This window comes from Pelophylax lessonae (genome assembly GCF_965119305.1).
Source record: "Pelophylax lessonae genome assembly, chromosome: 2".
Lineage (NCBI taxonomy): Eukaryota > Metazoa > Chordata > Amphibia > Anura > Ranidae > Pelophylax > Pelophylax lessonae.
This window is the reverse complement of record NC_138769.1, coordinates 156,347,357-156,367,103: the sequence shown is the minus strand read 5'-3', so window position 1 is coordinate 156,367,103 and position 19,747 is coordinate 156,347,357. Positions and strand designations below refer to the sequence as shown.

At 45.9% G+C, this 19,747-nt stretch overlaps 1 protein-coding gene across 1 annotated transcript in view; it reads right to left on the bottom strand.

The window, feature by feature from the left end:
- Positions 1-19,747, bottom strand: part of DPH1 (diphthamide biosynthesis 1) — a 455,101-nt gene that overhangs the window by 220,220 nt on the left and 215,134 nt on the right. Inside the window, exon 3 of the mRNA XM_082245828.1 lies at positions 19,444-19,565. Within this exon, the coding sequence (XP_082101954.1) occupies positions 19,444-19,565 (122 nt within the window). The remainder of the gene's footprint in view (positions 1-19,443; positions 19,566-19,747) is intronic.

Below are 19,747 nucleotides of genomic sequence, written 5' to 3'. Positions count from 1 at the left end.
AACTTTCCCTTCTCTTTGGTTCGCAACAAAATCAAATATCTGAGCATTTATCTCACCCCGTCACTGTCTGAGGTCTTCAAGAAGAACTTTTCCATCTGGCTTGCCTCTCTGACTACATCTCAAGCATTGGCACCAGCATTCTTTCTCTTGGCTTGGCAGGAACAGTATCCTAAACATGGCTGTTTTGCCTAAACTATTGTATCTCTTTCAAAGGCTACCAATGGTTGTGCCACGTCATTTTCTGCGGTCGGTCTGTGGGGAGTTTTTGAATATCATCTGGCATTATAAATGTAAAAGATTTTCCCACAGTATCTTGACCTTATCAAAGGGCCAGGGTGGTATAGGGTTTCCTGACCCCTTTAAATATTACTATGTGGTCCACCTAACTAAAGCCCTGGACTGGACCAAGCATTACTCGGAGAAGGAGTGGGTGGAGGTAGAACAGGCCATGTCACCTTTTCCACATCCAACTTTCTTGTGGCAGACTTCTAATTTGCCAGCGAACCTAAAATCCCACCCTGTGATAGGCAGTACTTTGTCGGTAATAGCTACAACAGGTTGTGTCATAATGATCCCTCCCACCCCCTCCCCTATATCACCTGTTATTGGTGCTCACTAGTTCCCTTCTACTCTGCCAGGGAGGAGGTTTAAGGAATTTATCTTGACCAACCGGTTTAGACTTCACGATTTTCTCCTTGAGGGTTGATGGTGCAATATTGAGGAAATTAAAGCAATGCCGTTGCCCCCCCGACAGGTGGCGAGCAACCCAGATTAGCCACTTTCTAACCTCCTCGCAATATGTGCCCTGCTCTAGTCATTCCTTGTCTGTTTTTGAGAGGCTCTGCCTAGAGCCCGTGCCTCTCCGTCACCTTCTGTCACTAATATACGCGATGCTGATTGAGCCCCAGGAAGGCTTTCTACCTCCCTATCTGCAGACTTTGGAACACAATCTGGGCCGGGCATTCTCAAAGGGTCCTCCCCACTTGTTGGCATTGTCAACAGTCAGATGGTTCACTATTACACATTTGGACATGCCCCCTTATCTGCCCCTTCTGGGACTTCCGGAAATTGGTTTTTAGACTGACAGACATTTCAGTAGCAGACGATCCAACGCAGTGCTTGCTTCACCTCATTTCGATTTCGAGGCCTAGATCTAAAAAGTCTTTCTTGATCCATCTTTCTAATGCCGCTAAAATATATATACCGCAAAAAATGGAAATGCCCTGAACTCCCATCAGTTGGTCAGTGGATAGCGGTGGTGATGGAACAATTACCGGCTGCGTTAAAATTAAGAGGAACAATTCAATAAAACCTGGTTTTACTGGCACGATTTCCGGTACTCACAAGACTACAACAGCTTTGTGGCCTCCTTGGATGAGCAACTGTGACTCCTTCCGTCTAAGTTTTCCTGTTTACAAAGGAAAGAGATACACTGCTCAAGGGAATGGGAAGCTTGATGACCAACAGCGGTGCTCGCCCCGGCTCGCCTCCGTGGACAGTCAATAATGAAAAGAAATGGCTGCACTCAGATGTGGTCAAAATCCAGATTTATTGGACATCCCAATGTGGCAAAAAAGTATCAAGGTAGAAGCGTTTCACACACTAATAATGATTAAGCACACATATTAGTGTGTGAAACGCGTCTACCTTGCCACTTTTTTGCCACATTGGGATGTCCAATAAACCTGGATTTTGACCACATCTGAGTGCAGCCATTTCTTTTCATTATTAAGTTTTCCTGTTGACACCTATTCTCTTATCCTTCTTGCTCTTTTCTTCTTGTCTTCTAACTTCTGTGACGTAATGCCTTTCTATCTTTTGAAAAACTCGTTCATGTACACCAGCCTCTGCGTGATTTTAGTGCCTCACACTGTTGCATTCACTTTATTATTGATTTGTGTAACAGTTTATGATTATTGTACCCTATATCAATGCTGGATTTGTATGGAACATTGCTGGTGCACACACAATAAAACTTTAAATGATAAAAAAAATTAGGATTGGCCTTTGCATGACTTTGAGGTCGCAAAAGTGTGAAAGGGGCCTTCAGTAATCAAGGTATAGTGTGCCCCCTTTCAATGCAGACTGACCACTGCGTGCCCCCTTTCAATGCAGAGTGACCACAGCGTGCCCCCTTTCAATGCAGAGTGACCACAGCATGCCCCCATCAATGCAAAGTGACCACAGCGTGCCCCCATCAATGCAGAGTGACCACAGCGTGCCCCCTTTCAATGCAGAGTGACCACAGCGTGCCCCCTTTCAATGCAGAGTGACCACATCGTGCCCCCTTTCAAAGCAGAGTGCCCAGAGCGTGCCCCCTTTCAATGCAGACTGACCACAGCGTGCCCCCTTTCAATGCAGAGGGACCACAGCGTGCCCTCTTTCAATGCAGAGGGACCACAGCGTGCCCCCTTTCAATGCAGACTGACCACAGCGTGCCCCCTTTCAATGCAGACTGACCACAGCGTGCCCCCTTTCAATGCAGACTGACCACAGCGTGCCCCCTTTCAATGCAGACTGACCACTGCATGCCCCCTTTCAATGCAGAGTGACCACAGCGTGCCCCCATCAATGCAGAGTGACCACAGCGTGCACCCATCAATGCAGAGTGACCACAGCGTGCCCCCTTTCAATGCAGAGTGACCACAGCATGCCCCCTTTCAATGCAGAGTGACCACAGCGTGCCCCCATCAATGCAGAGTGACCACAGCGTGCCCCCTTTCAATGCAGACTGACCACAGCGTGCCCCCTTTCAATGCAGACTGACCACAGCATGCCCCCTTTCAAAGCAGAGTGCCCAGAGCGTGCCCCCTTTCAATGCAGACTGACCACAGCGTGCCCCCTTTCAATGCAGAGGGACCACAGCGTGCCCTCTTTCAATGCAGAGGGACCACAGCGTGCCCCCTTTCAATGCAGACTGACCACAGCGTGCCCCCTTTCAATGCAGACTGACCACAGCGTGCCCCCTTTCAATGCAGACTGACCACAGCGTGCCCCCTTTCAATGCAGACTGACCCCAGCGTGCCCCCTTTCAATGCAGACTGACCACTGCATGCCCCCTTTCAATGCAGAGTGACCACAGCATGCCCCCATCAATGCAGAGTGACCATAGCGTGCCCCCTTTCAATGCAGACTGACCACAACGTGCCCCCTTTCAATGCAGACTGACCACAGCGTGCCCCCTTTCAATGCAGACTGACCACAGCGTGCCCCCTTTCAATGCAGACTGACCACAGCGTGCCCCCTTTCAATGCAGACTGACCACAGCGTGCCCCCTTTCAATGCAGACTGACCACAGCGTGCCCCCTTTCAATGCAGACTGACCACAGCGTGCCCCCTTTCAATGCGGAGAGACCTCAGCGTGCCCCTTTCAATGCGGAGAGACCACAGTGTGCCCCCTTTCAATGTGGAGAGACCACAGCGTGCCCCCTTTCAATGCGGAGAGACCACAGCGTGCTTCCTTTCAATGCAGAGTGACAACAGCGTGCCCCCTTTCAATGCAGACTGACCACAGCGTGCCCCCTTTCAATGCAGACTGACCACAGCGTGCCCCCTTTCAATGCAGACTGACCACAGCATGCCTCCTTTCAATGCAGACTGAACACAGTATGCCCCCTTTCAATGCAGACTGATCAGAGTGTGCCCCCTTTCAATGCAGACTGACCACAGCGTGCCCCCTTTCAATGCAGACTGACCACAGCAAGCCCCCTTTCAATGCAGACTGACCACAGCGTGCCCCCTTTCAATGCAGACTGACCACAGCATGCCCCCTTTCAATGCACACTGAACACAGTGTGCCCCCTTTCAATGCAGACTGACCACAGTGTGCCCCCTTTCAATGCAGACTGACCACAGCGTGCCCCCTTTTAATGCAGACTGACCACAGCGTGCCCAATTTTAATGCAGACTGACCACAGCGTGCCCTCTTTCAATGCGGAGAGACCACAGCGTGCCTCCTTTCAATGCAGACTGACCACAGTGTGCCCCCTTTCAATGCAGACTGACCACAGCGTGCCCCCTTTCAATGCGGAGAGACCACAGAGTGCCCCCTTTCAATGGGGAGAGACCACAGAGTGCCCCCTTTCAATGGGGAGAGACCACAGCGTGCCCCCTTTCAATGCAGACTGACCACAGCGTGCCCCCTTTTAATGCAGACTGACCACAGCGTGCCCTCTTTTAAGGCGGAGAGACCACAGCGTGCCCCCTTTCAAAGCAGACTGACCACTGCGTGCCCCCTTTAAATGCAGACTGACCACAGTGTGCCCCCTTTCAATGCAGACTGACCACAGCTTGCCCCCTTTCAATGCAGACTGACCACAGCGTGCCCCCTTTCAATTCAGACTGACCACAGTGTGCCCCCTTTTAATTCAGACTGACCACAGCGTGCCCCCTTTTAATTTAGACTGACCACAGCGTGCCCAATTTTAATGCAGACTGATTGACCACAATGCAGAGTGAACAGCGTGCCAAGCTCCAGTGCACTTGACTTACCTGTTGTAGCGGCGCCTTCCTCTCTTCAGTCCCCGCGTCTCTTCGAGTCCTCCCGCGTCCCGCCTCCTCCTTGGCCAATGGCATTGGCCAAGGAGGAGGAGGATCCGTGAGACAGTAGCGAATTTTCATTCGCTATTGTCACACAAATGGGCGGGCTCGAGGCGCACTGCTCTGCTCCTCGGGTCCACCCTTTTCAGAGATTCACAGTGTCAGAACGAAGCCATCGGCTCCTTCTGACACAGCAGCATGGGGGGGAGGCGGATCGCAACGATTGTGCGGGCCGGACAGAACGATCGGCCCGCGGACCGGAGGTTCCCCACCCTGGGCTACAGCAACAGAAGCCCACACCGGGTGCCTCTCTGTCAGGTAAGAACAGGAAACTGAGGGTACAATTCGTACAGGCTCACCAAAATTGAACAATAGAAGATTGGAAAAATGTTGCCTGGTCTAATGAGTCTCGATTTCAGCTGCGACATTCAGATGGTAGGGTCAGAATTTGGAGTAAACAACATGAAAGCATGGATCCACCCTGCCTTGTATCAACGGTTCAGGCTGCTGGTGTAATGGTGTGGGGGACACACTTTGAGCACCTTGAGTATCATTTAAATGCCACGGCCTACCTGAGTATTCAACAAAGTATTGGAAACATTCCAGAGATTTTGGTCCATACTGACATGATAGCATCACACAGTTGCTGCAGAATTTTTGGTTGCACATCTATGATGCAAATCTCCTGTTCCAACACATCCCAAAGGTTGTACCATGTTGCTGACCATGTCCACAGTGTACTCATCTTCTAATGGCTCCTTCCAGCAGGATAATGCACCATGTCACAAAGCTCAAATCATCTCAAACTGGTTTCTTGAACATGACAATGAGATCACTGTACTCCAATGGCCTCCACATTCACCAGATCTCAATCCAATAGAGCACCTTTGGGATGTGGTGGAATGGGAGATTCATATCATGGATATGGAGCCAACAAATCTGCAGCAACTGAGTGATGCTATCATGTCAATATGGACCAAAATCTCTGAGGAATGTTTCCAAAACCTTGTTGAATCTATGCCAAGAAGAATTAAGGCAGTTCTGAAGACAAAAGGGGGTCCAACCCGGTACTAGCAAGGTGTACCTAATAAAGTGGCCACTGAGTGCATATCTACCCTAATAAGCAATTTTCATTTTTTGGGTTTTTTTTTCCAATATGGTGCATCTTAAAAACGTGATGACCAAGTGTGCTTAACAAGCTATGTTTAAACATTTCCGTAGACTTAAAAATAAAAAATGTACAGACACAGGCATGTACTGAGAGAAGTAGAGGAACACAAAGCAAAATCCCTAAAAAAAAAAAACACTTGACTATGATGCAGGTGTGAACAAATAAATTTACATTAAGCAGGCATTTTCAAACAGCCAGGGAACACATGCTTCCACTAATGCAGAAAAAAAAGACAAACTTTAATGCAGCTGTAATTTTCTTAAGTAAACTAACTCCTGGGATGTGTCCAGCCTTCCCAACGAGGAAGAATTGTCTGCCTTATACGTAACCTAGCTAAGCCCAGGAAGAGCGGTAGCAGCAGTTGAGATACTTCAAGATGGACAAAGACAGAGGACAGTTGGCAGCAGATGGATGAAAGCCAGGTTTATTCCTATGTGACACATGCTGTACGTTTGTGATAGATCTCACCCATGGGGGCAAGTAATGAAGAGGAATAGTCGGAGAAGTGAAGCTGCATTCCTGCTTCTGACATATCGATCAACTCACTGAATCAAAGCTATTGACCCAAAAGATGTTCTCTGTCCTGAGACAGGAAAATACGTGCAGCACTCCATTGCTACAGAAGAGGGCAGTGCAGAGCTCAGGTAGACGGTTATTAACCCTGAACAGTACAGTGCAATGGCAGTAATTGAATGGAGGCACATTAGAACTGAACTATAGATGGCATTCTGCATAAACGGCAAGAACATGTGAAATGGTTAGTGTTCCCTGCAATGTAGCTTATTAATATGGATTTAAACCTATCCTATTTTTGTTTTCAATACATTTTTCTATAGGAACGCTTATGGTAATACTACTAGGGTGTACACAGATTCGAGATCACTTGCACGTTTCCATAATACAACAGGGGTTTTAATCCTTCCTTACTCAATCGAAAACAAAAAAAATAAATTTTGGCTGGACATACACTTTAACCACTTAAGCCCCGGAAGATTTTACCCCCTTCCTGACCAGGGGGTATTTTGCGATTCGGCACTGCGTGACATTAACGGACGATTGCGCAGTCGTGCTACGCTGTACCTAAACGAATTTGACGTCTTTTTTTTCCCACAAACAGAGCTTTCTTTTGGTGGTATTTGATCACCTGTGCGATTTTTTGATCATGCGCTATAAACAAAAAAAGAGCGTAAATTTTGCAAAAATAGCAATATTTTTCACATTTTTTTATATGAAATTCCCCCCAAAAAAATGTAAAAATCAAAATTTTGTAACATTTTCGGCCAATTTGTTTTATGCTACCTATGTTTGGTAAAAAAAAATCGCAAAAAGCGTATTTTGATTGGTTTGCGCAAAAGTTATCGTGTTTACTAACAAAGGGAAAGATTTTTGTCATTTTTGTTGTTTTTTTTTTAACGCATAATGGCGGCGATCTGCGATTTTCTTTGCGGTACTGCGACATTGCAGCGGACAGATCGGACCCTTGACTGACATTTTTGACACTTTTGGGGTTTACCAGTGACATTACTGCAGTAATCAGTGCTATACATATGCACTGTTACTGCAAAATGACACTGGTAGTGAAGGGGTTAATTTTATTTGAGAGGGAGGGGCTGTGTGTGTCCCTAGGGGTGTGATTCTAACTGTGATTGGCTGTGGGTTGAGCTGTAGAAACAGTGATCAACGGTCCTGCATAGCAGAACCGTGTGATCACAGTTTCTACACAGGGGAGAATGACAGGCGGCTTGTTTACACTAGCCGCCTGACTTTTTCCCTCTGCAGCGGCGATCGCAGAGTGACCGGCGGACATCGGGTCCGCCGGTCACACGCGAGGGGGGGAGGGGGGTCCGTGCCTCCGGCGGCGCGCGCTCGCTCCCTAGACCCTAGATCTACGTCACTTTACCTGTCAGGGGTTGACTGCCGACGTAAATCGTCGTTAGGCAGTCGGCAAGTGGTTAACCACTTGCTGACTGCCCCCCTCCCTAATACTTACCTGAGCCCCATCTTGATCCAGCGATGTGCATAAGAACTCCTTATTGGCTCGCAGAGCAGCAGGAGCCAATCACAACTAGTGAGCCAATGAGGAGAGAGATGGGGGCGGGGCTGAGCTTCATCTCGGTGTGTGAATAGACGCACAGAGAGGCGGCTCCAGGGCGAGCTTGTTTGGGTGCCTCCATTGTAAGCTTCTTGCTCCTGGGGCACATTGCAGGAGGGAGAGGCCAGATGCGCCGGCGGGGGACCAAAGAAGAGAAGGATCTGGGCTGCTGTGTGAAAAACCACTGCACACCCACTGAGTGGGTAAGTATAAAAAAAAAAATGCCTTTAATATCACATTCAATTCAGGCATCAATTGGTACCTCCAAATAACATTATCCCTCTTCATCACCCCACCCCATGGAATACCTGGGGAGCTTAGTATACAAATGGCACCATCCAGCTCAGAAATCTTTTTCTTTTTACAATCTTCAAAGCTGTGAGTGGTAAGGGGTCTATACTAAAGAATTACAGATTTATTATGACTTTAAACAAGCATGCCCAACTTGTGGGCATGCTTGTTTAAAGCCGTCTGATGTTGCCAGCAGCCTAAAACCTATGGCAACCTGCACAGCCTCCTTCGGACGCACACCAATCTACTGAATGACTGCCGGTCCTCCATAATCCCAATGGCTGTCATACACAAGCCGCTATTGCCGTTAGCTCCCCGCTCTTCTCTTTCTTGCCTAACACACGGGCATGGGGAAACAAAAAGAGGTGGATTACATCTAGTGGCATCCATAAAGGGGTTCTGAAGGTGGATTCTCACAGTTGTGGACTGTGGCTTGCTATCATTCTGGGAGACTGAGTGCATGATGTGTAATTTTGTCATTGCTTAATTACTTACCCTCTTCCTGCCCAGGCCAATTTTCAGCTTTTCAGAGCTGTTACAGGCTACCACTGTACCCAAATAAGTTGTTTTATATTTTTTTTCACCCAAATAGAGCTTTCTTTCGGTGGTATTTAATCACCACTGGGTTTTTTATTTTTTTGCTAAATAAACAAAAAAAGATACAAATAAAAAAAAAATACATTATTTCAAACAAAATTTTGCAAACAGGTAATTTGCCTCCTTCAGGGGTGTGCACTGATGGGCACTGGTAGGTGGTACTGATTGGCAACACCGATGAGCACTGATTGGCAGCATTGGTGGCCACTGATTGGCAGCACTGATGGGTACTGTTGCCCTGATTATAAGTGTAGATGTCAATTTTACATAAGCCGGTTACCAGCTCTCCTCTCCTCACGCTGGCAGCATGAGGAAAGGAATGCCAATAACATCATAAACAGCCGTGATTGATTGGACACAGCTGATCACATAGTAAAGGGGAGCTGTAATTGGCCCGATCTGTAATCAGTAGTGTCCTAAGGACACAGCGACTACAGAGTGTGTGACGCCTGAGCGCTCATCATATGATGCCCTCCAGAACTGGCCGACCACGCTGTAGCTATCATTCGGCTATAGCATGGTCAGGACGTGGTTAATAAAGAAGTTTATTGCACTACTAGGGCATGCACTTTCCTGGTCTGTTGTTTTTCGATTAACCACTGTCCTTATTTTGACAATTCAAGGGATGGCTGCAAAGACTCTGATATAGTGAAGGCTGCAACGCTGGTTTGGAGCTTTTTTAACTGGTCACACCTGAGCACAAAAGTGGTATTAAAGGTGATCTGGTTAATAGAAAATGTGATTGTGATAAAACAGTGGGTAAACATCCAATGGGGATTGGTCCCACAGGAAATAATGATCCTGATTGTTGTTTAAAATCTTTATTATGCTATTCAAAATTAAAATTTCGCAATTCTGAACCATTTTGTTTCATTGTGGCCCGCGACCGGCAACCAAATCACTTAAGCAGCCCATGCTCTTCAAAAAGTTGACCACCCCTGCTTTAACTGGCCCAAACTGGCCCAAATGGATTATTTCCATTCCATACCGCTGTGTCCATTTTTAATATACAGTATGTAGTGCTGTGTTGCAGCAGTATAGGCAGCTTCCCTTCCGCTCCCGCAAAAAATTAGAGTTGGGCTATGCGTTTCTAAGCCATTCAGGGTAAGACTTGTATGTTTCCACCTTGGTTAATTAGAGGAATCTTGTATTCATTCATAAAGTACAAGGCTTTTCCTGAATGGAAGAGAAGCACTCAACCCAACTCTATTTTGCCTCAGCAGCAGATGGGGAGCCACCTGTACTGCTGCCGCAACACAGCACCGCATACTGTATACAGCTAATGCTACTAGAGTATAAAGTATAAAAGCACACACATTGGCTGTTATGGAATGGAAATAGTCTGTTTGGGCCAAGTTGGCCCAAATGAACTATTTAAAGTCACATTAAACCTGGAATTCTACTTTAACCAGATGTTGACCGCCCCACGTACAATTACTGCGGCAGGGCAGCCGTTCTGGGCAGACTCACGCACCTGTACGTGATTCTGCATTTCCGATTCTGGGGCCCGCAGCCGGCGAACCACCCACACCGGAAGCCAATCAGTGGGTCCGGCAGACACGATGTCCGCCAGCACCCGCCACTCATTCGGGAGACAGGCAGAACAGCGATCTGCCTATGTAAACAAGGCAGATCGCCAATCTATGGTAAGGGAAGGTAGTGACCTTGTGTTTCTGCTAAGCAGGTACCTGGATCTCCGCCTTTCCACAGTACAAGCACCTGCCACACAGTTAGCCCCTGATGTTAACCCCCTTCCCTGCCAGTGTCATTAGTACAGTGACAGTGCATATTTCTTTTAGCGCTGATCACTGTATTAGTGTCACTGGTCCCCAAAAAGTGTCAAGTAGGTGTCTGATTTATCTGCTACAATATCGCAGTCTCACTATAAGGCGCTGATCACCGCCACTACTAGTAAAAAAATAAACAAAAATGCCAAAAATATATTATCCCTTGGTAATAGACACTATAAGGCCCCGTTCACATAGGGGCGACGCTACTTCGCACCGCGACCTCCGAGGTCGCGATGCGAGCAGCACGCCGCGACCTCTGAGCGGCCGCCATGGACTTCATAACATTGAAGTCTATGGCGGTCGCCTCCTGGTCGCCCCAAAGAAGCTCCGGACCCTTTTTCTAAGTCGGAGCGAATTGTGTCGCTCCTGTTAGAACGGGGCCGCAGCTTCCCTATGGGAGGAGACCTACGGCGACCTGTGAGGCGACCAGGTCGCCTCACAGGTCGCCTCAGTGTGAACCGGGACTTACTTTTTCACAAACCAATCAATATATGCTTATTGGGATTTTTGTTTTTAACCAAAAATATGTAGCAGAATACATACTGGCCTAAATCTATGAAGGAATTCGATTTATTCTATTTCTTTTTTTTTTTTTTAAATTGTAAGTCTTTTTGTTTATAGCTTAAAAAAAAAAAAAAAACCCGCAGAGGTGATCAAATACCACCAAAAGAAAAATCTATTTGTGGGAAAAAAGGACATGCAATTTTTTTTTAGGTACAGCGTTGCATGACCGCGCAAATGTCAGTTAAAGTAACGTAATACCATATGGCAAAAAATGACCTGGTCATAAGGGGGGTAAACCTTTCAGAGCTGGAGTGCTTAAACATCTGACTTCAGAGCCAAGAGCTGGAATTTTTATATCGCTCCCAGAGTACTGTAAAGGAGGAACACGGGTGTCTTTAGGTGTCTGCATTTCGCTGGTAATATCATCTATTTTTGCATAACCCAAGTACAAACCATGCAGGTTTTCAATAACCTAAAGTATTACAATATTCCTGTATGATATAAACCATTGGTAATATATTTATAGAAATCAATCTGCAAGAGCTACTATAAAACGTGTAAAATATAATCTACTCGGTACACTCCCTGGAGTAAGGAAAAGACTTTATACCAGTATTATCCGGAACAGTACCAGGATTACAAGTAGATTTACTCTGTCCGCAGACGTCAGTGCTGCAATGTGACTTTTTCATTGTTTGACTTGCGTCTTTAAATGGACCTTCATACAGTTTTGAAAGATCTCAAAGAGCTAATGCATCATAAGTGAGAGCTGCCTTGAAATGTACAGCTCATACCAAGGACACGCATGCTGTTACTGAGCCAACTGTAAAACATCTTAACATCAGAGTATCTGCTATAGATATCATTTAATCAACCAACAAGGTTTTCAATAAAATACTTACTTATTACTTGATAAAATAGAAAGGGATTATAACACATTAGGTTTTTATTACTCTCTGTGTCACCATTCGGCAGATTCACCTTCTCTATTTAGCCTGTTTACCTTTATCACAGGAAGTAAATCCTAAATTTTGGGTTGTCACCGTAAGAGGAATACAGAGGAAATCTTCCTATGAGGACACTAGCTCTGGGGACCCCAGGGACAAACAGGGATTTCTTCACTTGGGAGGCATTTCCTCGCACTTCCTGTTTTGGCTATAGGACAGGAAGTGAAGAATCTCTCTAATGGGACACATATTGCAAACAAAAAAAAATGGACAGTTTAACCCTCCCTTACTCTATCCAAAAAAAAACCCCCAAAAAGCTTTTCCTTTAAATCCACATTAATCCAATCACCATACCATCGAAAAATGTGTCAAGGTGAATGCTGATTGTCCAAGAACCCAACAGGTGTGAAAGTTTTGAAAACACTCTGTTCTGTTTCCAAAATCACCATGGATGATATGAAGTCTAGGGCAGGTGTTTCTTGCTTGAATTACATGAATGAAAGAGTGAATCATTGTCAAATTGTTGGGATAAAGATGCAAAAATGGGATTTGTGACTTAGCGCAAAATCAATTACTTTGATGTTCATTGACGGACACAGCTCCTGATATTCATAACCATTGGGTAATACTGCCCCATACAGGAGTAGGACACTAGACAGAAAAGAATCCTGACTACACCCATGGGCAGTGCCAGGGGGTATACTCCCTCTCTCAGCTACAGCCACTCAGTTTTGTTACAAGCAGTGTCAGGAGAATTATAACCCCGCAGAGGGGTGGGTGCTATGTCTGTCAATGAACATCAGTGAAATGGATTTTACGGTAAGTCAAAACTCCCATTTTCTCTTTCGTTCATCAACGGACACAGCTCCTGATATTCATAACCATTGGAATGTCCAAAAGCAAACATAAGGGGTGGGAACAACAAAAAAATTCCCAAGGCTAAACATTAGCCAACCAGGCAACAGGAGCTCATCCAAAAAACTGGAGCCCACCTGAAAAAAATAACACCCCCCTCAAAGAGGATCAGATCCTCTTAAACAGCAGCCTGCAAAAGCTTGCGGCCAAAAGAAGCATCCGCATATGCCAACGCATCCACTTTGTAAAACTTTGTAAAAGTGTGCATTGACAACCAGGTGGCCGCCTTGCAAACCTGCGTCACTGATGCCTGATGATGGAAAGCCCAGAAGGAACTAAGCGCCCTAACAGAGTGTGCCTTGACAGGGAAAGGAGGAACCCTACTCCTGATGGAATATGCCTTAACCATCATCTAACCACCATCACATGCCATCTAGAAATGGTCTCAGAGGAAGCCGAGAACCCTTTTTGAGGTCCATCCGTGAGCACAAAGAGAGTCTGACTTCCTGAAAGACTCTAGGTGCCAGGTACACCCTAATTGCCCGGACCACATCCAATGCATGCAAGGCAATTTCCTTTGGATGTTTAGGCCTGGGACACAGTGAAGGCAACACAATATCTTCATTCAAATGACAATCAGAGACAACCTTTGGAAGGAACGATGGACAGGGGCAAAGAACCACCTTATCCCTGTGAATCACCAGGTAAGGTGAATGACAGGATAACGCCGCCAGTTCCGACACCCTGGGTTCAGAGGTGATAGCGACTAAAAAGGCCACCTTCTGGGACAGCGTAAGCAGGGGAATCTCCTGAATATTTTCAAAGGGAGGCTTCTGTATAGCTGAAAGCACCAAATTAAGATCCCAAGGCAGCAATGGAGCCCACACCAGAGGAACCAAATGTCGGACACCCTGAAGAAAGGTAAGCACCAGGGAGTGTATGGCCAAAGGTCATTGGAAGAAGACTGCCAAAGCCGACACCTGGCCCTTGAATGTACTCAAGGCCAATTTCTGTTCAACCCCCCCATTGAAGGAAGGTCAAGATCAGAGCCACTGAGGAGCAGTGAGGATGAACCCCACGCGATGTACGTCTTCCACATACGATGGTAGATTTTCCTAGAGGTCGATTTCCTAGATTACAACAGTGCAGGAATCACCGACTCCAATAAACCCCTATCCTTTAGCACCTGGCGTTCAACAGCCAAACCGTCAAAGCCAGGGACTGTAAAGCAGAATGGAAGATCAATCCTTGGGACAACAGATCCTCCCTGAGAGGAAGCTGCCAAGGAACACCGGCGACCAGCCGCACCAGATCTGCGTACCAGGCCCGGCGAGGCCAGTCCGGAGCCACTAAGATGACTGTAATCCCTTCCACCTCTCGATCCTGCATAGAAGTCTTGGCAGAAGTTTGAGAGGAGGGAAGGCGTAAATCAGACGATACTGACCCCACGGGGCCACCAGTGTATCTATGGCATCCGCCAGAGGATCCCTTCACCCAGCCACAAACCTCTGCACCTTTCTGTTGAGTCAGGATGCCAACAGATCCACCTCAAGGGTGCCCCACCAGAGACACAGCTGATGAAACACCTCCGGATGAAGGGACCACTCCCTGTGGTCCAAAGCCTGCCGAATGGGGTAATCTGCCTGCCAATTTTCCACCCTGGGAATGTGTACGGCGGAAAGGGCTGGAGCGAACCATTCTGCCCACCTTAGAATGCCGGCTACCTCCAGACCCGCCGGGACACTTCTTGTGCCCCCTTGGTGACTGACATCAGCCACGGCTGTGGCATTGTCCGATTGAATGCGCACTGGAAAACCCTGAAGACGATCCGTCCAATGATCCAGACACAGTATGATTGCTCTGAGTTCCAAGACATTAATCGGGAGTTTGGACTCTTCCAGCCTCCAGATCCCCTGAGCAGAATGCTTGCTGAGGACACCTCCCCAGCCGGACAGGCTGGCATCCGTGGTGACCACTGTCCAATACAAGGGTAGGAAGGATTTTCCCAGCCGAAGTACCAGAGAACAAAGCCACCATTTCAAAGACTCTTTCGTGCCCCGACTCTGATTGTCCAGAGACAAGTCCCATTTGGTTAGAATTTCTCTTTGCAGGGACCTTGTATGGAACTGTGCAAACTGAACCACCTTAAAAGGTAGACACCATCAGGCCCAGCACCCGCATGTAAGTCCAGGGTGACCATTTGTTGGACAGCAGGATGCAAATTTAAGCCTGCAATTTCTGGAGTTTGTCCAGAGAATAGAGCACTCTGGCTAAGGCCGAGTCCACAGTCAGGCCCAGATAGTCCAGCTTTGTAGATGGAACCAGAGAAGACTTCTGAAAATTCAGAATCCAGCCGAACTCCTGCAGAGTTCGCATTGTGATCTCCAGGTTCTTCATCAGAGAAGAGGGAGACTCCGCTCACAGACTGAGATCGTCCAAGTAGCCCAGTACTGCGATCCCCCATTGGCATAGCAAAGCTATCACCAGGGATAACAGTTTTGTGAAGACCCGAAGAGCAGATAGGAGACCAAAAGGTAACGCCCAAAACCCTCCAGGGGGGACTGCTACTCACCATACCAGGAACAATCGCTCCAGACAAAACACCTCTCCATTGAAATAGGGGGGCGGTCGGCCAGGAGAAACGCTGAGACCCGGTCGTATGCAACCTTGTGAGGCATTTAACTCGCAGGCAAGCTCTTGTCCAGTGGGGCTAGGTCGCGGCCGACCTAGCGTGGAGCTGAGGTCTGTGTGCGCTCGCTGGTCAGACTAGGGTGACCACTGGATCTAGATTATCCAGCCCATCGCCCAATCTGGCAGTTGCTTGTAGATCTCACAGGAAAAAATCCAGGAGAAAAACATTTTCTATCTAAAAAATTTTGCCAGGACCAAAGATCCCAGCAAGGAAATAGGTCTTTACTCCTGACTAGGCAGAAAAAAAAACTGGATGATTATAGCAGAGAGAGGGAGTATACCCCCCCCCCCCCGGGACTGTGATGGCGCCACTGGATGTCAAAATAGGTATTTTTTAAAAACAAAATTATTTGTTTGAAAATTTTTACCTACATAGTGATGGCGATGGTGATTGAGATGAGGATGGTAAAATTGAGATTAGGATGGTAAAATTGAGGTGAGGATGGTGATGGTGATTGAGAAGAGGATGGTGATTGAGATGGGAAGGGTGATTGAGATGGGGATGGCGATGGTGATTGAGATGAGGATGGTGATAAGTGATTGACATGAGGATGGTGATAAGTGATTGACATGAGGATGGTGATTGAGAGGAGGATGAGGATGGTGATTGAGATGGGGATGGTGATTGTGATTGAGATGGGGATGGTGATTGAGATGGGGATGGTGATTGAGATGGGGATGGTGATTGAGATGGGGATGGTGATTGAGATGGAGATGGTGAGAGGGGAAAACAAGGGAAAATATTATGTGAGTTCAGTTTATTACACTTGATCTATAAGGTGATCCCACTGCCTTACTGCAGTTGGTAGGAACAGACGATTGGGCAGATTAAAGAATGTTTTGTGTTGTTTGCTACTTCATTATAATATGGCCCCACTCTCCCCTCGCCAGTTTTACTAGCACCTTGAAGTGATACTAAACAGAGAGCCACTCACTAAAACTAGAGGAAAAATGGTTTAACCTAAAAATACGTAGGGGGTTCTTTACTGTCAGAGCAGTAAGGATGTGGAATTCTCTTCCACAAGCAGTGGTATCAACAGGGAGCATCGATAGCTTCAAAAAACTATTAGATGGGCATCTTAAATACCACAACATAAAGGGGTATACAATGTATGTTTAACATCAAATCACACACACACACATCATAGGTTGAACTAGATGGACTGATGTCTTTTTTCAACCTCACAAACTATGTAACTATGTAAGTGTTAAATGCCATTAGTTCACATAAATCATATAGATCATGCTACTGTATTTTGTTGTTGTTTTTTTTTTATCTTCTAAGTACCTTATTTCTGCAGTGCTGTTGTGTGGTCACATAACCTTTCCTTGTTCTTTGGCATTTGCAGGGAAAGATCCTTGGGAGGGGCGGATGTTGGGCGGCATGGAAAACCAGATTACATTCGGCTAGTGTGTGCTGCTGCCAGTTTGGCGGGCTTCTGTAAAAAATCTGAATGATGCAGTTGCAGGCATCATTCAGATATCCCCCCTCATATGATGTCCTTGGGAGGGAAGTGGTTAATGACACTTTAACCACTTACCGACTGCATAACACGTAGCTGGTAGGGGCGTGCCCACCACTGGCGCCATGGCTGTGCTGTGATTTGACACAGCACAAGCCAATCGGCAGGTGCCAGTAATCAGATGTCTACCGACACCCGCTGATCGGTGAGGAGAGACACAGAACAGAGCTTTGCCTACGTAAACAAGGCAGAGCTTCATTCTAACAGGGGGAAAGTGATGGAATTTGTGTCCCTGCAAAGCAAAGGCACACATTTATCCTTTGATTGCCCTAGATGTTTAACTCCTCCTCAGCCAGTGTCATTAGTACAGTGACAGTGCATATTTTTAGCACTGATCACTGTATTAGTGTTACTAGGTCCCACAAAGTGTAAGTTAGTGTCCGATTGTTGACACAATATCGCAGTCCCACTATAAGTCGCTGATCGCCGCCATTACTGGTATAAAAAATAAAGGAATAAATAAAAATTCCAGTATACATCCCATAGTTTGTAGATGTTATAACTTTTGTGCAAACCAATCAATTTATGCTTGTTGGGATTATTTTTTTCCAAAAATATGTAGTAAAATACATACTGGTTTAAATTTTTTAAATTTTTTTTGTTTACAGAGCAAAAACTTTAAAACACAGTGGTCATTTAATACCATTAAAAGAAAGCGATTTGTGGGGGGGGGGGATAAACTACATAAATTTATTTTGGTTACAGCGTTGCATGACTGCGCATTTGTCAATTAAAATAACGCAGTGCCGTATTGCAAAAAACAGTCCTGGTCATTAAGAGAGGTAAATTTTCCAGGGGTCAAGTGGTTAAAGCACTCTAAACTACAGTTTAACCACTTCCATACTGCGTCATCATATGACGTCCTGGGCTTTGAGTGGAGAAATCTGAATGATGGGTGCAGCTGCAGGCATCATTTGGATATCATTTTTTTAGCCGGCAATTCTCTTCACCATAAGAACAATCATAGTGGCTGTTCAGCCGCTTGATTGTTCTTACAGGATGGGACGCCGCCCCCCCCCCTCTCCCGCCACATTCCGATACTTCTACTGGCTCGCCCGTTCGATCGGCGAGTCTGAGAAGGAAACCGCCGGTGGTGGAAGTACACCATAGAGAATACTGAGGGCCAGATTGTCCCCAGCAGTTTCAATGACTCTCGGAGGCCCAGACGCGACGTTATGACGTCACTTCCGGCCTGGCAGTTGTAAATACTGCCCAGCTGAGATTGTTTTTTTTTTTAATCTCAGGCTTTCCAGCCTATAGGAGACATCTTAGGTCTTATTGACCCCAAATCTCTCCATAAAGAGGACCTGTCATGCACTATTCCTAATACAAGGGACACTTACATTTCTTGTAATATGAATAAAAGTGATTTAAAAAAAAATTAAAAGGGAAAGAGTAAAAATAAAATAAACAAAAATAAATAAATAAATAAAAGTGCCCCGGTCCCAGCACACAGAAGTAAGCGCATACGTACCTCGCGCTCACATATGTAAATGGTGTTCAATCCACACGTGAGGTATTGCTGTGAATGTTGGAGCGAGAGCAACAATTCTAGCACTAAACCTCCTCTGTAACTCTAAACAGGTAACTTGTAAAAACCTTTAAAGCGTTGCCTATGGACATTTTTAGGTACCGAAGTTTGGCGCCATTCCACGAGTGTGCGCAATCTAAAGCTAGGCATCTTTTTTACTCGACGTAACATCATCTTTCACATTATACAAAAAAATTGGGCTAACTTTAGTTTTTTTAATTTATGAAACAATTTTTTTTACAAAGAAAAAAAAACACTTTAGAAAATGACTGCGCAAATACCGCGTGACATAAAAAGTCGCAATGACCGCCATTTAATTACCTAGGGCCTCTAATAAAAATCATATTAAATATGATATAAAATCGGTTCTGAGTAATTTTCTAGCAAACAATTATGATTTTTACATGTAGGAGTGGAGTGCCAGAATTGGCCCGGTATGCAAGTGGTTAAGACCAAAACTCTCTTAAAGTTTTTGGCTCCCTCGCCGGAGTTCCTAGCTCAAACTTCACACCACTGAGTCTCACTCCTGTTGCTGCATCCCCAATAATGTAAAGAAGTAAGACAAATTTGATAAAAGGGAGCCTTAGACCCCTCTTTTTCGATTGGGCAGGTCAGTAGACTTTGGAACTCAAGTGACAAATAGATACAAGTAGTTGATTAAACAAATGACAAGTTTAAACAAACTGGACCTTTAACATATATCCTATGAGTGTATGTTTGTTAAAAGACTGTGCGAAATATACCACTCTCTCTTTATAACAAGACCTTTTCTTTTGTTTGGGTCATAAAAACAACTACAGCAATAGAAAAGCAGCTCTATAATTGTGATCACTTAGCCTGCAGTATTTCTAGAATTGTTACCCTACATTTCACCGGTGAGCAACTGAAATGCGGAAAGAGACATAAACTTACTGAGGCAGCTGTGCCCATAATGTACCAGGAAGTCTGCTCCTAGCGCCCGTGCAGTGTAATCATCCACGCAGCACGCTCCGTATGTCACATCTCCCATCACCACGGTCTCTGCCGATGTAAATCTAAAAGGCAAGAAACAGGGACATGAGACCAGCAGGGAATATTCATTGCTGACTTAAGAACACATGATAAATGATGTGTATTATAAGGCCATGTGTAGATGGAAAAATATACACTTTCCAAACTCCCATTGCAATTTAAATAGGAAAAGCATAAACAGAATAAAATGTCAAAAGTATCACTA